The 19,928-nt window shown below is 37.1% G+C and overlaps 1 protein-coding gene across 1 annotated transcript; it reads left to right on the top strand.

Annotated features, from left to right (window-relative positions):
* Window positions 1-13,474: 13,474 nt before the first annotated feature.
* Window positions 13,475-18,153, top strand: LOC146524155 (uncharacterized). The gene is made up of 4 exons (XM_085135377.1): window positions 13,475-14,603; window positions 14,808-14,963; window positions 15,648-15,740; window positions 17,995-18,153. The coding sequence occupies exons 1-4, from the start codon at window positions 14,358-14,360 to the stop codon at window positions 18,151-18,153; spliced, it is 654 nt and encodes a 217-aa protein (XP_084991503.1). The 5' UTR covers window positions 13,475-14,357.
* The last annotated feature ends 1,775 nt before the right edge of the window (window positions 18,154-19,928 follow it).

Below are 19,928 nucleotides of genomic sequence, written 5' to 3' on the forward strand. Positions count from 1 at the left end.
ACATCTGAGAACTTGCTGTAGTTTTTATGTTGGGGATTTACTGACAGAGTTACAATATGTGTGGGCTTTGTTTTATACTCTTTAATTGGTAGCAATGGAAGATCTTGCTCCTGCAGTGACCTCACAGCCCAATCCAAATATTAAAACCTCAATGAAAAGTTCATCATATGAAGTGAAGCATGACTTCCTCCAACAACAGTTCCTGCAAAACTCTGATAAACTTTACAGTGGCACAGGAGCTGTTTCGGATCATCTCCAAAACTGACCGGGGCTCATTGTTCATGTCTCGCACACTAAAAGAACTGTATGAATTGCTGGGCATTAAATCAGTTTGGACCAGTATCTACCACCCTCAGACTGACTGATGGAGCAGCTGAAGAAGACCAAGTCTATGAAGTTGATTCATTAGGATGAATGAATTTGGGATCCCGGTTAGACCCTCTCTTGTTTGCAGTGCGGGGAGTTCCCCAGGCCTTCACGGGATTTTCCTCCTTTGAATTCCCATTCGGCAGAGAGCCACGGGGAATTTTCAGCCTAATTAAAGAAAACTGGGAGGTAGGTGGAAGCCCAGCAAAAAGTGTCCAGTGTGTGGAGTGGACCCAATAGCAGACGCAAGAGACAGGATTAAACTTAACAAAACACGAGCCGTTTAATATGGCGGAAAAACACAAAACAAAAGGCAAGGTGAATCACGACAACACTAAACAATAACCTAAACTGGTAAAACCAGATCTAAAAGGAGGAACATGAATACCTGGAACTTGGAGACATGGAAAACAGACAGCCTGACAAAGAACAGAGTGAAACTGACAGAACATATACACAGAGGGGTGATGAGGGAAAAGGAAACACACAGTCAGTCAGTGGTATTCTGTGTTGTCATTGGTAGTCACATCACTCACCCTGAAGTTTAACTTGGGAACAGCCCATTTCATGTCACCATTGGTTATTTTTTTCATCTTTGCTTGATGTCATTGACGTCCTTATTGTCTTTTGTTGCCTCATTTCTGCTAGTCCTGCGCTTTGTGACTTTTGTGACACTAGAAACAGTTTTATGAATCTTTTTAGCTTTTAGTGTGCTTTAGTTTACTGATGGGAGCAAGCACCCCGCTACATGCACGACCTAACAGAACTATGAAAAACTGTAGGCTTGTTAAATTGACTGATAACTGCAGAGAGTGCAGTGCTTGTTTCTAAATGAATGGGCATTGTTTTTTTGTAACACTGTAAAGTCACATTTAGATTAACACTGGTAGTGACTGGATGTGAGACTCATCCAAACTGGCCTTGGTGACCCAGAGGATGGAGAAGGTGATCAGCAGTGTTTGCATTTAAACCTGACATTAATTAACATTCTCAAGTTCTCCTTAATGCCAAATCACAAGTCTAAACACTAAAATGAATGAGGGCTGGTTCACTTTCAGGGCCCTGGTGATGTGTTTGCTGGCTCATTGTCACACTGTCACTTGAACCAAGCAGACTGATCATTTTTCCTACTATGAGTCATAGACAGGCCTGCATTTCATGTCCTGCAGTTACACAAAATAAGATATGAATAAAAAATTTAAAAACTGCCTAATTGTATGAATAATTATTGCTTCAAAAGCAAGACGTTGAGAGAGACCCAAGCTATCTGTGTGCTTGTTTATTAGGAGATGATTTTTTTTAGCTTGATGAGTCGTGACAGAAGCATAAAGGCATGTTGTCAGTAGTGTCCTTGGTGCTAAGCACAGTGATTTACAACATTTCTGTGAAGCCACATCTCTCTCACTACTGCTCCTTTTCCTTTCTCTCCATGTTCTATCTTTTTGTCTTCCACTCTTTTTCACTGCAGCAGCTTTCTGTCATGTTCTCTGCAAATCTGCTTTAAAAATATATTTTTTTATATATATATATAAAGCAAACTTTCATGTATTTCAAGTGTTGACAGCGTTATCTCTTACTCCTACACTGGATTAGATTTCCCAAGGTAAACAGACACAGCTCTACATATTCCCTTCTGCTGTACAATTCATTTTAACCACTTAGAGCCAATAACTGAGGTGAAGGTTTTCTTCTCTTGTGTGGACTCTATAGTATGTTATCTTTCATAATCTTGGTGGTAGAGAGAAAGTCATTTATGTCATTCCACATCAGTGTTCTTTATCTGTTTTTGTTAATTCCTCACCTGATACTTTTAAAGTGACTAAAGACCCTACTCCTGGACGAACTCTTTTCCTGTCATTTTAAAAAGCTTTCCAATCATTTTTCACTCGAGTGTTGTGGTATTTTGATGTTCTTTATCTTTTCAACGAGAAAAAAAAACAGTTTCAATGAAATGGTAAAAGTGGTGATACATTAAAAATAAGGTAAACAAAATACAGATAATTCATCAAATAAATGAGATTACGCAGTGAAAAAGTGTATATAACTGCACGCTCACTGTTACCTATGTATATTTTGTACAATCAGACGCATACTGTTATAAAAAACAATAGAATGAATACACAATAATGTTACAGGAGCAGTGATGTTTACAGAATCTGACATTATTACAAAGATTAAGATGATTAAGATTCTTTGTTATTATCCTAATAGTACGCACTGAAAAGTCATCACAAGCCACATTGCTCAACAATCAATCATTTTGTTTTACCTTTTCTAAATTGCTTGAGCTCACCCATAATATTGGATGTGCTCCAACATCATCAGTGTTTAAAAGCACTAAATTTTTTATGCTCAGTTTCAGTTGACTTGATCCCGAATTATCATTTTATCTCATTTCTGCTTGTGTGGCGTAATTTGCCTTTTATTAATGATTTTATTGACGTGATTTTAATTGTTTTCAGATTGTATTTCAGTTTCTTTTGTGGAGTCGACTTCTGTGGTAGTGCAGCAGCACTGCAACCCCTGCAACATTTGGCTATCAGCTGACACTGACTGTAGTCTCACATGAGCCAGTTAGCATAGCTTTGAATTATTGCTATTTTGGTAACTTCACTGAGCACTGGATGACTGATATTTTAGCCTTTCATTTTTTACTTTCCTCTGTCTATATTGAGGTAACCTGTTATTATCCTTACCTCTGTGTGCACTTTGTTGCTCTTTCTAATGTTTATATGTCCCTGCGTTTCTGCATGTGTTCCCTGCCTTTTGGATAGATCCTGTTGCTTTTTGGATTTTATTTATTTATTGGATCTTCCTATCCCCCCTACTGGCATTGTGCATTGGTATGTGTAGCTACATTAAATGTTCATGTCAGTGCACCCGCCTGCCAGTCCTTGTGCCTGCATATTATGTCCTTTGATAACCATTTTCAAAAATGTGACAAGGTCAGAGGACGATGCACATATGTCAAGATGTCACTGGGACTGGAACAAACAATGAATGAAAAGTAGAAAAAAAATGTTCCAAACCTTTGCAACTGTCAATATAAAATTGTACTTAGTAGTCAGTATAATCTTTTTGTGATATATAAGTTTGCATATTATAGAATACTGCATGATGACCCTTTTATTACTGTTGTTGGAATCAAGACTTGCTTTATAAATTCTTTCTCACAGTGATAATAGCTGAGCAAGCTGTTATCATTTCACTCCTGCCAGGAAGAGGGGAGCTGGAAGCTCTTATCTTCAAGAAGAGGGGCCACGTCCTTCAGAATAACACACACACACACACACACATACACCTGAACCACTTTTATCTTCACTCCCTACATACTAACATTCCTCTGTTAATGAATAGACATATTCACTGTTGTATTACTTTTGTATATAAATAAAGGCAAGTGCAGGAACAACGCGCACATCACAGGGCCCCCACTCTGGTGTGAGCGTTCTGTGATCGCCCTTGCAAGTAAAAACTGCAGCGTCTGTGTGTTTCTACCTTTAGATTCTTAGCTGAAGAAGTGTCTTTAGAATAAATCTCTTGACAGCAACACATCATGTACTGTATAAAGTATGTGGAAATGGCATATTTGAATTTTTGAACATGTTAGTTCTTCCCCGTGACATGATGATCTAAACTGCAATCCCGTTCAGTCAGGATGAGCTGCACTAGTGCACTTGTTCACTGACATGAGAGTTATTGCTTTCTGTGTTTTTAGTGTCACATAGTCACATAGTTGTTTTCCTAAAGGAAGATTTGACATCCCTGAAAGTAATTGCATCCATATAATTTTGATTGCCTAGTGGAAAGAATTATTGTCAAGGATCTTATTACAGATTGGCGCCACTCTAGTGCTAAAAACCATGGATGTCCTTTCCACTTAAAGCCAGTGTCAGTAACGTTCTTGTATAGTTCTAACTGGTTTTGTTTATATCTAAAACTGTGATGTCTTACATTCTTTCATGGACTAATATCACATTTCTCGTTGGGATTATTCTTCTTAAAAGAGAAGAAATGGAAGCATCTATCCATTTTTCATCCATCCACTTCCCCTCCTGCATTATTGTTTTGAACCTCCATCCATTCATTATCTTCCACTGATCCCTATCACTGGAGCCAACCCCAGCTACCATAGGGCAGGGTACACCTTGGACAGGTTTATTCAGGGTACACCCTAAAAAGTAATTAATGGGACCTTTAGTCATTACTTACATATATATGTTGTTGTGAAATGAAAAATCAAGTTCATAAATACTGTTAGACTTCCTAATTAAAAATTTTATTTTATTGAGTTCGGGTGACACATAAATTATGCCTCTTTACTCAATATATAATCGTGATTTGTCTGAATTTAAAATCTTCTTTTAATCAAAAAAAATATAATTTTAAGTTCTGTCGATGTAAAATACAACTTGATGACGTGTAAACAGCTCACAGTTCCCTTCTTCTACTCAAGCGGACATATTCAACAGCACGTGTTCAAGGTTTATCAAGAGCTGAGTTCGTCGCAAACGGTGAGTAATTTTATGCGAAATTACACATATTTGCAGTCGCTCTGGATTTTGTTAGTTTACTTTAAAACAACGACGTAACATACATAACATACATCTTAGCTTGCCCCCGCGTTTGTGTGTTTTAATATACACACAGCAGCTAATTCCGCGATAGCATAAATTGTTGGGCTCTTTTTGGAAAATTTAACACTGATGTTACTCTAATGCAGACCACTGTAATTGTCTTATAATTTTTAAAAGATAGCGGACGTTGTTAGCCCCGGCGCAAACTACTATGCTAACGTAGCTAGCTTTTGAAATGTGAAATTTATTTTTTGAAGGGAAGCATTTTATGTTAGTAATTGTTAAGAAACGCTTCTAAATTTTCGTAACGTTACGGGGTGAAGTTCAACCCCATTGGCTTCTGCGCAGGAAGTGCGGTCGCCATTAGTCCGGTGTGTCTGTTGACAGCTAAGAACGGTTCTTCACCGGCTGCTCGGCCTATTTCCACAGGTAAAAGACCAGACTTAAGTGCACTGTGCCGCATATGGTAGGGTAGTTAGCTGTCCCTAATTTTTGGGGACTTTCCGTGTTTTGTAGAGACGTAGAGGCGACGTGCATTGGCACTGGCTGTAACATTGATATGCCTCAATAAAGTTTGAAAGTAAGAAAAAATCAATCTTGGTTGGGTCCGCATTCGCCGCCAGTGCATTTTTTCTACTGAGGAATGTATTCACCCATGGTAAATAAGGAAAATGTTTAAATATTTTTCCAAACAGATAAGGCAAGAAAGGTCAATAATCCCACATATGGTTTTAGTAGTATGCCAGTTTTTGCAACACTAGGGTGCACAAAAATGACCATAGCTGCTGACTTAGCATTGATTCCAATTTGGTTTTTGAGAATGAAATGAAAACAGATCAAGTGGGATTATTGACATTGTAGCTTGTGTATAAAAAAGTTTGGGTTTTTTTTTCGTATTTACTGTCAGAAATGATTCTGTCCTGTCATGCCACACCTTACGTTTGCTTTTGTTGATAAAAAAAAACTATATATATATATATATATATATATATATATATATATATATATATTTTTTTTTTTTTTTTTTTTTTTTTGAGTTAACACATTCCTCAGTAGAAATACATGCACTGGGGGCGAGTGGAGACCCCTCCAAGATCGCGGTCGGTGGGGATACACGCTCCAACAGACTGGCCCAGTCCATGTCACCTCTATGTATATTTGATCTATGGAAAGCCACGTTAGGCTTTCCAGCACCCAGTGTATTCAGGTCTATGTAGTTTTGAATGTTTGGTTCTAGCTCACACAGCTTTGACAGGTGAAACTTATTCACTGTATTGAAGACTCACAGGTGAAGTTGAAAATACCATCTTTTGTATTTTTGTGCAGGCACGACTTTCTGGTGTTATACACTGTCCTGGCGTTGCAGATCTAGGGGTTCAGTTAAGACGTGGTCAGCCTTCTAAAGAAAGTGGGAATCTCACCGAAATATTCAGTTACTTTGCTGTGTTTCTTGCCAGGACAAAGGCTCAAACCATCATCTTCTCCTGGTATCGAATACCAAGGGACCTTCTGAAGTAAGCTTTAACAAGTAAGCTTGAATTGAGTAATTCAGAATCATGAAGTAAGGATTGGCCTTGCAAAATCTGTAAATTTGCAACCTCCACTAAGGAAGAGCTGATGAAACATTATAGGTTACGCCATATCCCCAGTGTACAGCCTCTGCCATGTCCTTACCTAGATTGTTTTTGTTCATTTAAGTCATGGGGTAGCCTAAAATCACACATATCAAGGAAACACTCAACTCACTCAACAGTGAGAACCTCTGAAATACTCAGTTTCTGTTGCCAGTTCTGTAATGTGGGCACATTTTCCACTGAAAAAGAGTATTTTGAACACCTTCATCAACATTTGAAAAAGCAAGAAACTGTGTCCTGTGTTTTCAAAAATTGTAGTTTCAAAACTAACATTTATGGAACATTTGCGTCACATAAACATCGCAAGCACCCCCCCCCCCCCCCCCCACTCTTTAGATGAGTTTAAAGAAGACGTTTTAAAGAGGTTTGAAAAGCCTTTACAAACAGATCAGTGCAGCGATGTAGTTAATCAGGCGGGTGAACAATCTGACATTGAGGAGTTTAGAGATGATGATGTGAATGTACTGCCAAAGTTGATTGAAAGAAGCTTGGCTCATTTGATGTTGAAATTAGAGAGTTCATTTCATGTTCCCAACCAATGCATTGATGAGCTTGTAGAGTCGTTGCATTTTATTTGTCATTCAGCTTCCGCTCCCATCATGAAAGACATTTTACAGTCCTGCTTGAAGAGACACAACTGTGAAGTTGATGAAGCCATTGTGTCTGAAATGGTGAACAACATATGTGTTGCTAACCCTGTTAGCGCTGCCCTTTGTGATGGTGGTCCTCTCTCTTCTGCCTTCAAAAGAAGAAAGTATTTTAATGAACACTTTTCTGTCGTGGAGCCGATTGAGTATATTCTTACTGGAGAGAGTAGCTTCCAGTATGTTCCCATTCTAAAGTCTTTGCTTCAGGTTCTTAGCAGGAAAGATATACTAGACCTGATCTTGAGTGAAGCAGAGGCGCAGAGAACTGTGTACAACTGTGAGTGATATGTTTTTTTTTTTATTGATTAGCATTCAAATATCTCAGTGAAGACAGAACAAAGATTTACCACAAAGCAAGAAAGCATGAGACAAGGCTAATCAAAAGGTATTGGCTGAAGCATTTGCTTATTACGCCAACCCTTTTAACAAAAGATCTTTTAGCATGCAGCTCCTGTACACAGGGCTCGAAGCAAATAATAAAATTCAATTCAATTCAATTCAATTTCATTTATATAGCGCCAAATCACAACAAATGTCGCCTCAAGGCGCTTCATAGATACAGAGAAAAGCCCAACAATCATATGACCCCCTATGAGCAAGCACTTTGGCAACAGTGGGAAGGAAAAACTCCCTTTTAACAGGAAGAAACCTCCGGCAGAACCAGGCTCAGGGAGGGGCGGCCATCTGCTGCGACCGGTTGGGGTGAGAGAAGGCAAACAAAGCAAAAACAAAACAAACAAACAAACAAACAAACAAGAAAAAAACAAAAAAACAGAAAACTTTCCACCTTAGTAAGTAACTACATCAAAGCAAAAGAATCAAGAGGTTTTTTTGTTTTTTGTTTTTGTTTTTTTTCTGCTCTTTTCATTCTTGATATATATATTTTTCTAATACTCTATTTTTAAACATATTTTTAAACAAGGAAAATGAACTACACCTTTTTAAATCACTGTCATAACTATTCCACAGGTTAACTCCTCTAACAGAAACACATCTCTGCTTTATATTTGTCCTTATCTTGTTTTTTTTAAAGAAATCTGTTCCCCTTAAGTCATATTGACTCTCTCTGACTTTGAACAGCTTCTGAGTACTGGGGCAAAGCAAGTTATTTTGTGCTTTATACATTATCTGTGCCATTTTATATTCAACTAAATCATAAAATTTCAGGGTATTCAGATTAATAAACAAAATGTTAGTTGGTTCTATATAGTTTGATTGGTTTATAATTCTTATAGCTCTTTTTTGCAACTTGAAAATAGGAAGAGTGTTCGTTTTATATGCATTACCCCATATCTCCAGACAGTAAGTCATATATGGAAGCAACAGAGTACAATAGAGTGTGTATAATGATTTTTTGTTCAGGACATGCTTTGTTTTATAGAGAATAGCAATGGTTTTTGACATTTTTGTTTTCACATGGTTTATATGAGACTTCCAACTCAGCTTATCATCAATTATCACTCCAAGAAATTTATTTTCGTACACTCTTTCAATTTCAATTCCATTAACCCTGATTTTAGATACATTTTTCATTTGTCTAGTGCCAAAAATAATCAATTTTGTTTTCTTTATATTTAATGATAACTTATTTACATCAAACCAGTTTTTTAATATATTTAACTCCTTTTCCGCTGTAGTCAGAAGCTGTTCTAGGTTTTTACCTGAGCAATACAGAGTGGTATCATCAGCAAACAATACACATTTTAACAGTTTGGAAATGCTACATATGTCATTTATGTATAATATAAATAATTTAGGGCCCAGCACAGAGCCCTGAGGAACACCACAAGTTACCTTCAACTGCTTAGATTTTACATTATTGAATTCGACATATTGATATCTGTCATCCAGGTAACTTTTCATCCACTTGTATGCTAACCCTCTTATGCCATATCTCTCTAGTTTATTCATTAATATAGAATGATCAATCGTATCAAACGCCTTTTTTTAAGTCTATAAAAACACCAACAGTATATTCCTTATTATCTATAGCATTAGATATCCCTTCTACAAGTTCCATCACTGCCATCGAAGTGGACCTTTTCACTCTAAAGCCATATTGGTTATCACTTAGGAGATTATGCTTCTCAATATATTTATCAAGTCTATTAACAAATAACTTTTCTAAAATTTTTGAGAACTGTGGGAGCAGTGATATTGGCCTATAATTGGTAAACTGACTTCTCTCTCTGTTTTTATGGATTGGAATAACTTTTGCTATTTTCATTTGTGAGGGAAATACACCAGTTTGAAAGGACAGATTACAAATGTATGCGAAAGGTTGCACTATATATTCTATAATACTTTCAACTAATATCATGTCAATACCAAAACAGTCAGTGGACTTTTTATTTTTAAATGTCTTCACAATGTTAATTATTTCTCTATGAGTTACAACACCAATAAACATGGAGGACACATTCTGAGTAATATGTTTATTTAGGTCGTTATTATTTCTTGACTCTGGAATTTCTTTTGCTAAATTAAAGCCAACATTTACAAAGAAATCATTAAATTCATTTGCAATGTCTTTAGTTTTATCAAGCACAATATCTTTATCTTTTTTAAAATAATCTGGATAATTCTTATTTTTTGAGCCCTTTTTGATTATACTATTTAATATCCTCCATGTTTCTTGTGTGTTACTTCTACTTTGCTCCAATAATTTGTGGTAATATTCTTTCTTACTTGTTCTTATAATATTTACTAATCTATTTTTATATAACTTGTACTTTATTTCAGCATCTTTTGTCCTCTGTTTTATGAATCTCTTATATAGATTATTTTTCTTTTTACATGCATCTTCTATCCCTTTTGTGATCCATGGCTTATTTGATCTGTGATGCTTTCTAGTGATTTTCATTAAAGGACAATGTTTTTCATATAGTGAAATTACAGTTGATAAGAATGCATCATATGCACTATTTGAATCTTCATTTGCAAAAACCTCATTCCAATTGTGTTCCTTTAAGTCCACCTGGAGGGCAGCAATGGCTCTTGTCGTTCTAAGTCGTATCATATCAAATATTTGATTCTTTTGTTTAGTTTTAATCCCAAAATAATTTTGAAAAATTGCAAAAACAGGAAGATGATCGCTTATATCAGTTATAAGAAGTCCACCTACTATTTCATGGTCAATTTTATTTGTGAATATATTATCTATCAATGTAGCTGTATCAATTGTTATTCTACTTGGTTTTATAATTACAGGGAAAAGGGAGTTACTATACATTGTATTTATGAAATCTGTTGTTTTCTGATGTCCATTTGGGTTTAGCAAATCTATATTAAAATCACCACAAATTATTTGCACTTTTTTATCATTTAGGTTGCTAAACATAGCAGCAAGTTTTTCATTGAATGTCTCAAGGCATGAACCTGGTGTCCTATAGATGCAACTTATAATTATATTGTTAGCTTTTTCAACATGGATTTCAATAGTGACACATTCCAATACGTTATCTATGGTGCTTGACATACATTCAATCAGACTACATTTCAAAACTTTATCTACATATAAGGCAACACCGCCTCCTTTTTTATTCACCCTGTTCATTGTAAATAATTCGTATCCTTCCAGTCCCATTTCACTAATTTTCTCATTATCGAGCCATGTTTCTGATATTGCAATTATATTAAACTTTTTTAACTTACTTAAACATTCTGTAATTTTAGAAAATTTTTTATACAGGCTTCTACTATTGAAATGTATGACCGACAATGCATTTGCCATTTTAATATTCATATTGAATTGGTCATCTGTATAGTACTCACAAGTATTATTGGTGTTATTGTAGAAGTGGGTATCTGGGTCAATGTTACTTTCAGGGTCATGCATGTTGTGCTCTGCATAGTTAAACGTTTTGAAGTTCGTTTTCTCAGCGTGTGTGGCAAAATAACCACCTTGACAGTCCTTTTCATAATCAAATTCTTCCTCTTCAATATCTCTGAATGGAAACCTATAATCTGTGTCCAAACTTGTCATTTATGTGTTTTTGTTTTTGTTGTTGTTTTTTGAGCCGTAAGGCCAGAAACACTTTCCATACCCATTGTTCATTATCCAATCGTCACTTTTCCAATAGATTCCAGAGCAGATTCCTGATTATTTATATTGCTCTAAGTCTTTGAGTTCTCTTATCATCACAACTTTCGCTTCTTCGGGATTGCCATTTAGTCTTATCATTACTTTGCAGTTCCTCGTCCATGTCGCTTGTATCTTATTTTGTTTTCTCAGGCTGCGTGCCTGTCTTGCAATTTCAGCAGTCTTTTTCGTTAAATGTTCATTTAAATACACACCAGTCCCTTTAAGCTTCTTACCCTGTTTCAGTAACTCAATCTTTGTTTTGCGACTCACAAACCGAAGAATAATTGATGGCTTTGTTTTACTGTCTTTCCTGGGGAGCGTGTGGCATGCTGCAATATGATGGCTCTGAATACTTACATTCTTCGTTTGAAGGAATTTTATCACTTGCCATTTCATGACGGCACCTTTTACAAAACCAACGAGTTGTTCTCAAAAAATGACCTTACAATTGCGCTAAATCTCTATGTGGATGACTTTGAGATTTGCAATCCTCTCGGTACATCCAGGAAAAAACACAAAATCACATCTGTATATTGGGTGTTAGCTGATGTCCCTTCATTGCTCAGATCTGAGCTAAACTCAATCTTCTTAGCAATTCTTTGCAAAGGCTGAGGATGTAAAGAGATTTGGTTACAGTGCTGTGTTAGAGCCACTGCTCAAAGATCTTGTGGTCTTAGAGGAGGAAGGACTGTATGTTCCATCACTGGGTAGAAGAGTCAAAGGCACAGTGTTTAGTGTAGTTGCAGACAACCTTGGTGCCCATTCTATGGGGGGATTTGTTGAGAGCTTTTCCAGTTCATATGTCTGTAGGTTTTGTCTTGGTGAAAAGTCACAATTTCAAGATGGTGAAGTGAGAAATAAGGCATTCCCACCCAGAACAGCGGAACAACACACACTGCATGTCCAGGCTTTACAGGAAAATAACAGTTTGATGCATGTTTATGGATTGAAGAGACAGTGTGCACTGATGGCAAAACTTAAATATTTTCATGTTTTGTCTGGATATCCACCTGATGTGTTGCATGATCTCTTTGAAGGTGTAGTGCCCCTAGAAATAGCACTGTGCCTAAGACTATTCATTCACAACAAATACTTCACTCTTGAAGAGCTGAACAAATGCATCAAAGAGTTCCCCTATAAATGGTCGGACAAAACCAATGCACCACAGCTTGTTCCTGTGAACTTTGCCCAACGGAAAAGTGTGGGGGGCAATGCCCACGAGAACTGGGCTTTGCTTCGTCTCTTGCCACTCATGGTTGGATCAAAAATCCCTGAGGCTGACCCAGCATGGGAATTGCTTCTTGTGCTTCGGGACATTGTTGAGCTTGTTGTGAATCAAGTGCACACAGAGGAGACCATTTGCTTCCTGGACAGTAAGATATCTGAGCATAAACACAGGTTTCTCATGGTTTTTCCAGAGCAACGCCTCATTCCAAAACACCATTTCCTAGAACATTATCCAGAACTTATCAGGGCTTATGGTCCTCTGGTGTCACTGTGGACAATGCGGTTTGAGGCAAAGCACAGATTTTTCAAGCGTGTTGTCAGACATACTCGTAGTTTTAGAAATATTCTGCTGTCACTGGCCATGAAGCATCAGTTGTTGCTTGCTTATAACCAACATGATTCCAGAGCTGTCAGACCATTACTACAGGCTACAACACTGTCTACAATGGATGTTAGTGTGCTGCGAGAGGATATCCAAGAAGCACTGCAGGCTAAGTTTCCTGGTTAGACATGTGTCCAGATAGCCAAAAGTGTGTGTTACAGAGGCACCAAGTACACTAGTGGAATGATCCTGGCTTATGGTTCCACTGGTGGTCTACCAGATTTTGGGGAGTTGATCCAGATTGTGGTTTTGAAAGGCAATGTGGGATTCATAGTGAAAGGTGTAACTGCTTGGTCAATTGAACATCTGAGGAGCTATGTGCTTGAGAAAACTGGTCCAGTGAAAGTCATAGAGGCAGCTGAGTTATCAGACACGGTCCCCTTGATTTCTTACATTTGTGGCGGAACAACCATTATGACTCTTAAGTGCAGCATTTATGTTCCATAAATGATTTCCATACTTTGTGTGGAGATTTTCAGCTGAAAAAAGACAAACCCAAATCTCAGTCTTTCTACTATTTTCAGAGATGGCATATAGTTAATTGGCTCCTATAGTTTCCATACATGGAGATCAAATTTTATTATATTATGCACTATTTAGCTGTTACTAAGAATTACAGAAACATGTCAAAAATTTGGTCTACAGGTTACCTAATGTCACAACCGTCTCAACTTCGAGTGATCCTTGCAGATCATGATGTCCGTAAAGTTGTACTACCATCTGGAATCCCAGAAACGGTGGATGACCTTTATTCAGCCATCCGTGATACCTTTTCCATTACAAGAGACTTCTGTCTTCACTATAAAGATGCTGATTTTGGTGATGAGTTTTTTACCCTTGTTTCGACAACTGACCTTAAGGACAAGGACACAATCAAGATTGTGTTTCTCCAGGACCAGGAGCCTACAATAACCTTGACCTTAAGTGATGTGACCAACGTGACTGATAATCCATCTGAGGAGGACTCTGTTGACACCTCATCTGTGTCAACTAATGACACTCTGATTCTTTCCGCATCTGAAGATAGTCCAGGGCACCGTTACCAGCACTGGCCTGTTCAGTTTCAGATTCCCAGCTTTTCTGACCTCACAGAGATCCAAATTCGGTCAGCCAACAAGCGCTTCCAAAAAGATGGGACTCTTCTCCCTACAAAAGATTTAATTCCACTGCTTCCTGACATCCTTAGAAAACTAGCGGAAGCTATTTATAAGTATACTGCTTATCCATCCAGTCTGCAGATCAGTGAGGTTGCAGAGGTCCTGACTCTAAAGCATCCCTGCCTGAAAGAACCAGGGTCCTTCAATGGATGCTATGGGTGGGCGCAGCGTCTAAAGTACAAGATGAACAATTTCAGAAGCAAGCTTAGAGGTCTCGGCTGCCCTGAAGTTGAAGTAAACTCACTTAAGAGGAAAATGACATGTGACCAATACCCGGCAAAGAATGTCAAAAAAACCAAAGAAGGCTGAGGTGAACTACCTACCCCCTCATGCTCAAGGTGAAACTAGTGAAAGTTTGGAAAAAGAGAGAACTGAGCTACTGAGTGAAGTGATGAAAAGGGACAACTCCAGAGTGGTAGCTCAGAAAATGGACAAGATGTTCAGCCTTCGTCGGGAGATAATAGTGAAAGAGGCCCCTGCCATCAGTGACTTCATGAAGCGCTGGCCTGCTCTTTTTAGCGAGGTACAGGTGAGATAAAATGTTTATTAAACCAGTGTTTTTATGTTGTGGATTGATGAAATTACAAATTGAAGTCAGATAAATAAAAAAATTAGAAATGCATATATTTACACCTAATACATTTAAATGTTTACAAATGCACATTTGGATTTTCATTTATGAATTATTTATACTTATGTCTCTTGTTGTATTTTATTCTGGTGTGCCCTGCAGATATGTGAAGAATTTAAGAGGATAACAACAGTCAGCCTTGAATCAACCTTTCTGGCCAGGCTTGACCAATGCACCCCAAAACTGATGGCCTTGACCCTGTCAAAAGGAGGAGCTGCAGGTCTGAGGATGAGGCAGATTAAGGACATGCTTCTGCAGGTATAATGAATAACTTTATGAATAGAATTTATTTATGAATCTTTATTTGCATCTGCCTTACTTTTTTCATGTCAAATGTTGATATGGCTGCTTTGAACAAGGTCCATTGTATACTAACACTATTTTTTTTCCAAAATTGTTCATATTTTGGTTACACTTGCATCTAGGGCAGGGCAAAAGAAGAAAATATGTCGTCTGTACAATATACACTGTTTATTATTTTTAAATAAAGCTCTATGATTTACATAAAGTGTTTCACACTCGCAAGCACGTTAACAATACATAACATGGAGGAAGACTGTATCTGTGCCAGTTACATTGTAATTGAATGAATGGATATTTATTGTTATTATACAAGTTCAGAGCACAAGTACAACAAAATGTATCTTTATTTTAGTGTTTTTACTTATGAAGAAGGAATGTCCAGGTGACAAGCGCAGCGTTTGTCAGATCTCCGCAGAGTGAGACAGCCATGCCCCCCACTGTGTGCGGAGTAAGCAGGTCCCAAACAATAAGAAACTCAGGAGAATAGCCAGATCACCTTTTCCACCTTATTCCAAATGATCTTTTTTATTATTTAATTTAAAAAAAATGCTATATCATTATGGATATCATTTTCAGTATATGAAGTAAGCTACTTACATCTGATTTTTTTTAACACATCTATTTTTTTCTATCAATCAGGACAACACAGTTGAAAAGCGCAGAGAAATTGCTATTCGCTGCCTCATAGTCTATCTTGGAGAGAAGGAGGAGGATCTTTTCAAACAATACAGCGTAAGTACTTGAGTTGGTTTTTAATTTTTTGTTTAGTTTTGAATGCATGTCTCTGTAGGGTCTTTGTGTTTGTTTCATTGGATTTTCTGTTCAGGGTTGAGTATTTAAGTCATTCAGTGCCATAGACATCTTTAGACATCAAAATGAATCCGAACGCTCAGTGCCATAGACGCCTCTTGAGCTTTTTATTGAATTGAGAAGGTGGTGGAGTTGATAACATGGATAAAATCCCACCAGCATGACAGTCGGCTCTACTGAGAACGAGTATTGTGGCGCGATTTTTGATCCAGCTCGTCATTTCGAGCTTGAGGGTTCTGCAGCCTGACGTCATGGTTTTTCTAGCGCTTCCAGTGAACATGAACCGGATTTATCTGACCAGTATCTCCTGTTAGAAACTTCTGAAGCCAGCAGGGACCAGAATAATGAACGATTTGCTGCATAAAACACACAGAAATTGTTGATAGACGAACTGATGGCCGGGTGGGGGGTGAACAGACTAAGTCGCGCACTCACTTGTGCACATGCGGGAGTAACACACACACACAGACTCTCTGAATCATAAATCAGTCGCTTTTTTCTTACATATTTTTCAAATGTTGAAATTGTCTATAAACAACTATTTTTATACACAAAATAATCTGCCAAAAGTACATTTCTACAGGTTATTTTTTTACTTTCATAGTAGTAAAACATAGTTGAGATGTTGCATGAATCATTGAAACACGAAATATTTACATCAAAGTCACTGAAAAACCTATTTACACAAAGCGCTTTTGATCCAGAAACAGGTGTTGTGTCATGAAAGTTTCTCTTTTCTACTGCAGATTTCTAAATAACAGAGGTAGAAACATTTTTTTTTGCTGCTGAAAGAAGAGAGACTCATTTTTGTCATGGTGGTTTCAGAATTTACATAGTCATAGAACAAAATATTCTGTGAGCCTTCAAAATCAGTGAAAAAGCTAAATATCTCTGGCACTGAGGGGGGTATGAAATTTGAGAGTGGCTGGCACTGAATGAGTTAAGGGACATTCCAACCCTAAGTGAAGATATGTCTATTGCCATGTATAAGTGAGAAAAAAGCATTTCAGAATTACAATCCGAAGATGTTTATTGCCATTGTCATTGAACATAATTTGCTGAATAGAAACCTGTTTCCGTGATAAGGTGCAACATAAACACACAGGATAAAAAAAATTTGTAGCCAGCGCAGTCATTTTCCTGATCTGGCAGCAGCTTTAGCGGAGCATCAACAATGGAAGTGAATGGCAGGTACTAGCATTTTGTGTGCAAAAGTGATTAAAATCAGTCAATAATGATACCAAGTATTCCTGGGGAGCTCAACAATCATGCTGACTGCAAATGAAAAGTATGAATTGACATGAAGGATTTTCAGGAGCCGATTTAGACTTGGGACTACATTACGACAAAGCACTGCTGTAAGCCTCCACATGGTTATAACACAGCAGTTGAAGCCACTGCCGACCAGTGTCTATAAACCAACATGCTATTTGTGCAATATTTCTTCAACAAATCAAAGACCCATCCATTGTTACTGCAGCTTACTATGCTTGTATAGTAGTGGCTGTGTGTGTTTGTTTATGGAAGCTGGAGGCTTTTTCAACTGTTGCGTTATATCCATGCACCATGCAGTGGATGTTTACAGCGGTGTTTGTCGTAACTGCAATGTAGTCTCAAGTCTAAATCAGCTTCTGCAAATCTTCCGTGTTACTTTTGCACTTTTTATTTGCCGTGAACATGATTACTGAGCTCCCAAGAAATATTTGTTTTCATTACTGAGTCATTTTAATCACTTTTGCACACAACATGCTAGCACCTGCTATTCACTTCCATTGTTTATGCTCTGCTAAAGCAAATGGATTGCTTCCGGATCAGGAGAATTAGTGTGCTGTTTACAAAAGGCTTGTTTCTCACTTTCTAACTGTGGCAATATGGCAATAGATAAAATTTCACTTAGAAGTGGAATAACCCTTAAAAATGATTTATTAGATTTTCTTTTCAAAGTGGAAAAACAAAACTGTGAAAAACAAGACATTTTTTATTTTAAACGTTGGATTATGGTTTAATTTAGCTTTTAAAAATTACAGAATGACAAAGTAAAATCACTGAAAAACACAAAAGACAACCTGTTTTAGCTTATTTTCCTACCTGTAGTAGTTCATTCCCTTATGCACGTCATCCTGAAGTGCTTGAGCTATGTATTTTATACATCCTAACATTTAATTTCTCCTACAAGGATGAGGAGGAGCTCAACGCAGACCTTGCAATGCAAATCATGAAGATTGCTATCATTGGTGATGGGCCTGCAACCATCATCATTGAGGGATCCAAGATCCTGGAGAGGATTGATGTTGCCAGATCCTGTGCTTTGATGATGGGAGTAATAACGCTCTGAACCTTACCTATCCCAAGCAGCTGAAATTTACCTTTGAGGTATTTCAAAAGCTATGCCTTGAGCTTGATGGACAAAAAGCCAGCTCTAAAGTAATGAATCTTAAGTTTGGTATTTTCTAGAGCAGACTTGATAGACCATTCGTGAGTGAGTTTCACAAAAACCTTATTCCTGCATTTCTGGCACTACTTCATTGTGTTTTACTAAATTTTAAAGCGCTGTTCTTAAGTTTTCTGAGTTAATGTTTTGCCGTGTCTTAAATGCTGTTATTTGCACATTTTTAAGGAATGCGTTTAATTTCTCCCATGACCTGTGTTCTGAGGGTACTGGTGTGTTTTAAAGTTTGTGTAATGCCCTCTTTAGCTGGCCTTAATCTTGAGGGTGAAAAGTCAAATATAGAAGAGAATCAAGAATACTTTGTAAGAGTGCTGACAAAGTTGAATGAAAGAAGCTTTGCTCATTTTATGTTTAAATTAGTGCATTTAATGTATAGCAGCCTGTAATCTTTTGTTTTGATTCACTGTCACATGTTAAAGTAAAAAAAAAAAGAGGATTCAAGTAGTAGGTTGTATTACAATTTTAATACACAGTTCCTTAAGTTTCAGCGGGCAATTTGTGTTCTAGGAAACTGAAGCCCACAAATCTTGCACTTCGCACGCACGTTAAAGAATTGTGATGTTTGTTATTGTAATTAAATGGGTCTAACTCATTTGAATACATCTGTCTGAATTTCTATTCTTTCTGAGCACCAGGTACGAGTCCCTTAACTGATGTCCAGGTATTTGGCATCACATCTGCCGCATTCAAACAAATACACACAACATCCATTTCTTTTTCTGAAGGTCATGACACAAGAGCACACACAGCGCATGTTAAGGCTGACCTTCGTTTGGGGAAAAAAGTGATCGACAAGTTTCTAAGGTCTTAGAACCTTGACTTCTTTGTGGGCAGGCACCACCATGCATGAGCCTGCCCACGCGGTAGTCATGGTTATAAGACACAGCCAAATGATAAAGGTTGTATTTTGGAGCGACTTAGCCTGCTGGGAAACAGGTAAATGCCCTTATAGAATCTCCTGTAGGACCAAAAAATTACTACACTGTAACCAAAATATCATATTTGACCAACATAAATACTATTTATGCCGACAGTTAAGTTCATTTTAATTATAAATGTGTTTTATTTTGATCAAAAAGTTACTTCACCATACATAAATATAATCTTGGATCAACTTAAATTCCTGTGTATTTGTTGACAATTATTAAGTTCATGTTACTCAGAATGTGGTTTTTTTGTGGCCAAAAAAGCTACTTCACCATACTCAAAAATATTGCTTTGAATTAATGTTATTCTTGTGAATAACATAGTGAATGTTAACTTCACTATACATAAAATTCACGTTGGATCAACTTAAATTTTTGTGTTCTAGTCGAAAATTATTAAGTTAATTTTAATTAAGAATGTGTTTAATTGTGGCCAAAAAGTAACTTCACTATACATAAAATTCACGTTGGATCAACTTAAATTTTTGTGTTCTAGTCGAAAATTATTAAGTTAATTTTACTTAAGAATGTGTTTAATTGTGGCCAAAAAAGCTACTTCACCATACTCAAAAATATTGCTTTGAATTAATGTTATTCTGCCAGAAGTTGGCCTAACTCAAAAATTCTAGTGGAAAACGTTAACATGTTTTTTTTTATTTGAACCAATGTTTTATTTATTAGAGTGTAACCAGAGAGACAGACAACCATTCACACTCACACCTACGGGCAATTTAG

The sequence above is a fragment of the Neolamprologus multifasciatus genome, chromosome 2 (assembly GCF_963576455.1).
Source record: "Neolamprologus multifasciatus chromosome 2, fNeoMul1.2, whole genome shotgun sequence".
Taxonomy (NCBI): Eukaryota; Metazoa; Chordata; class Actinopteri; order Cichliformes; family Cichlidae; genus Neolamprologus; species Neolamprologus multifasciatus.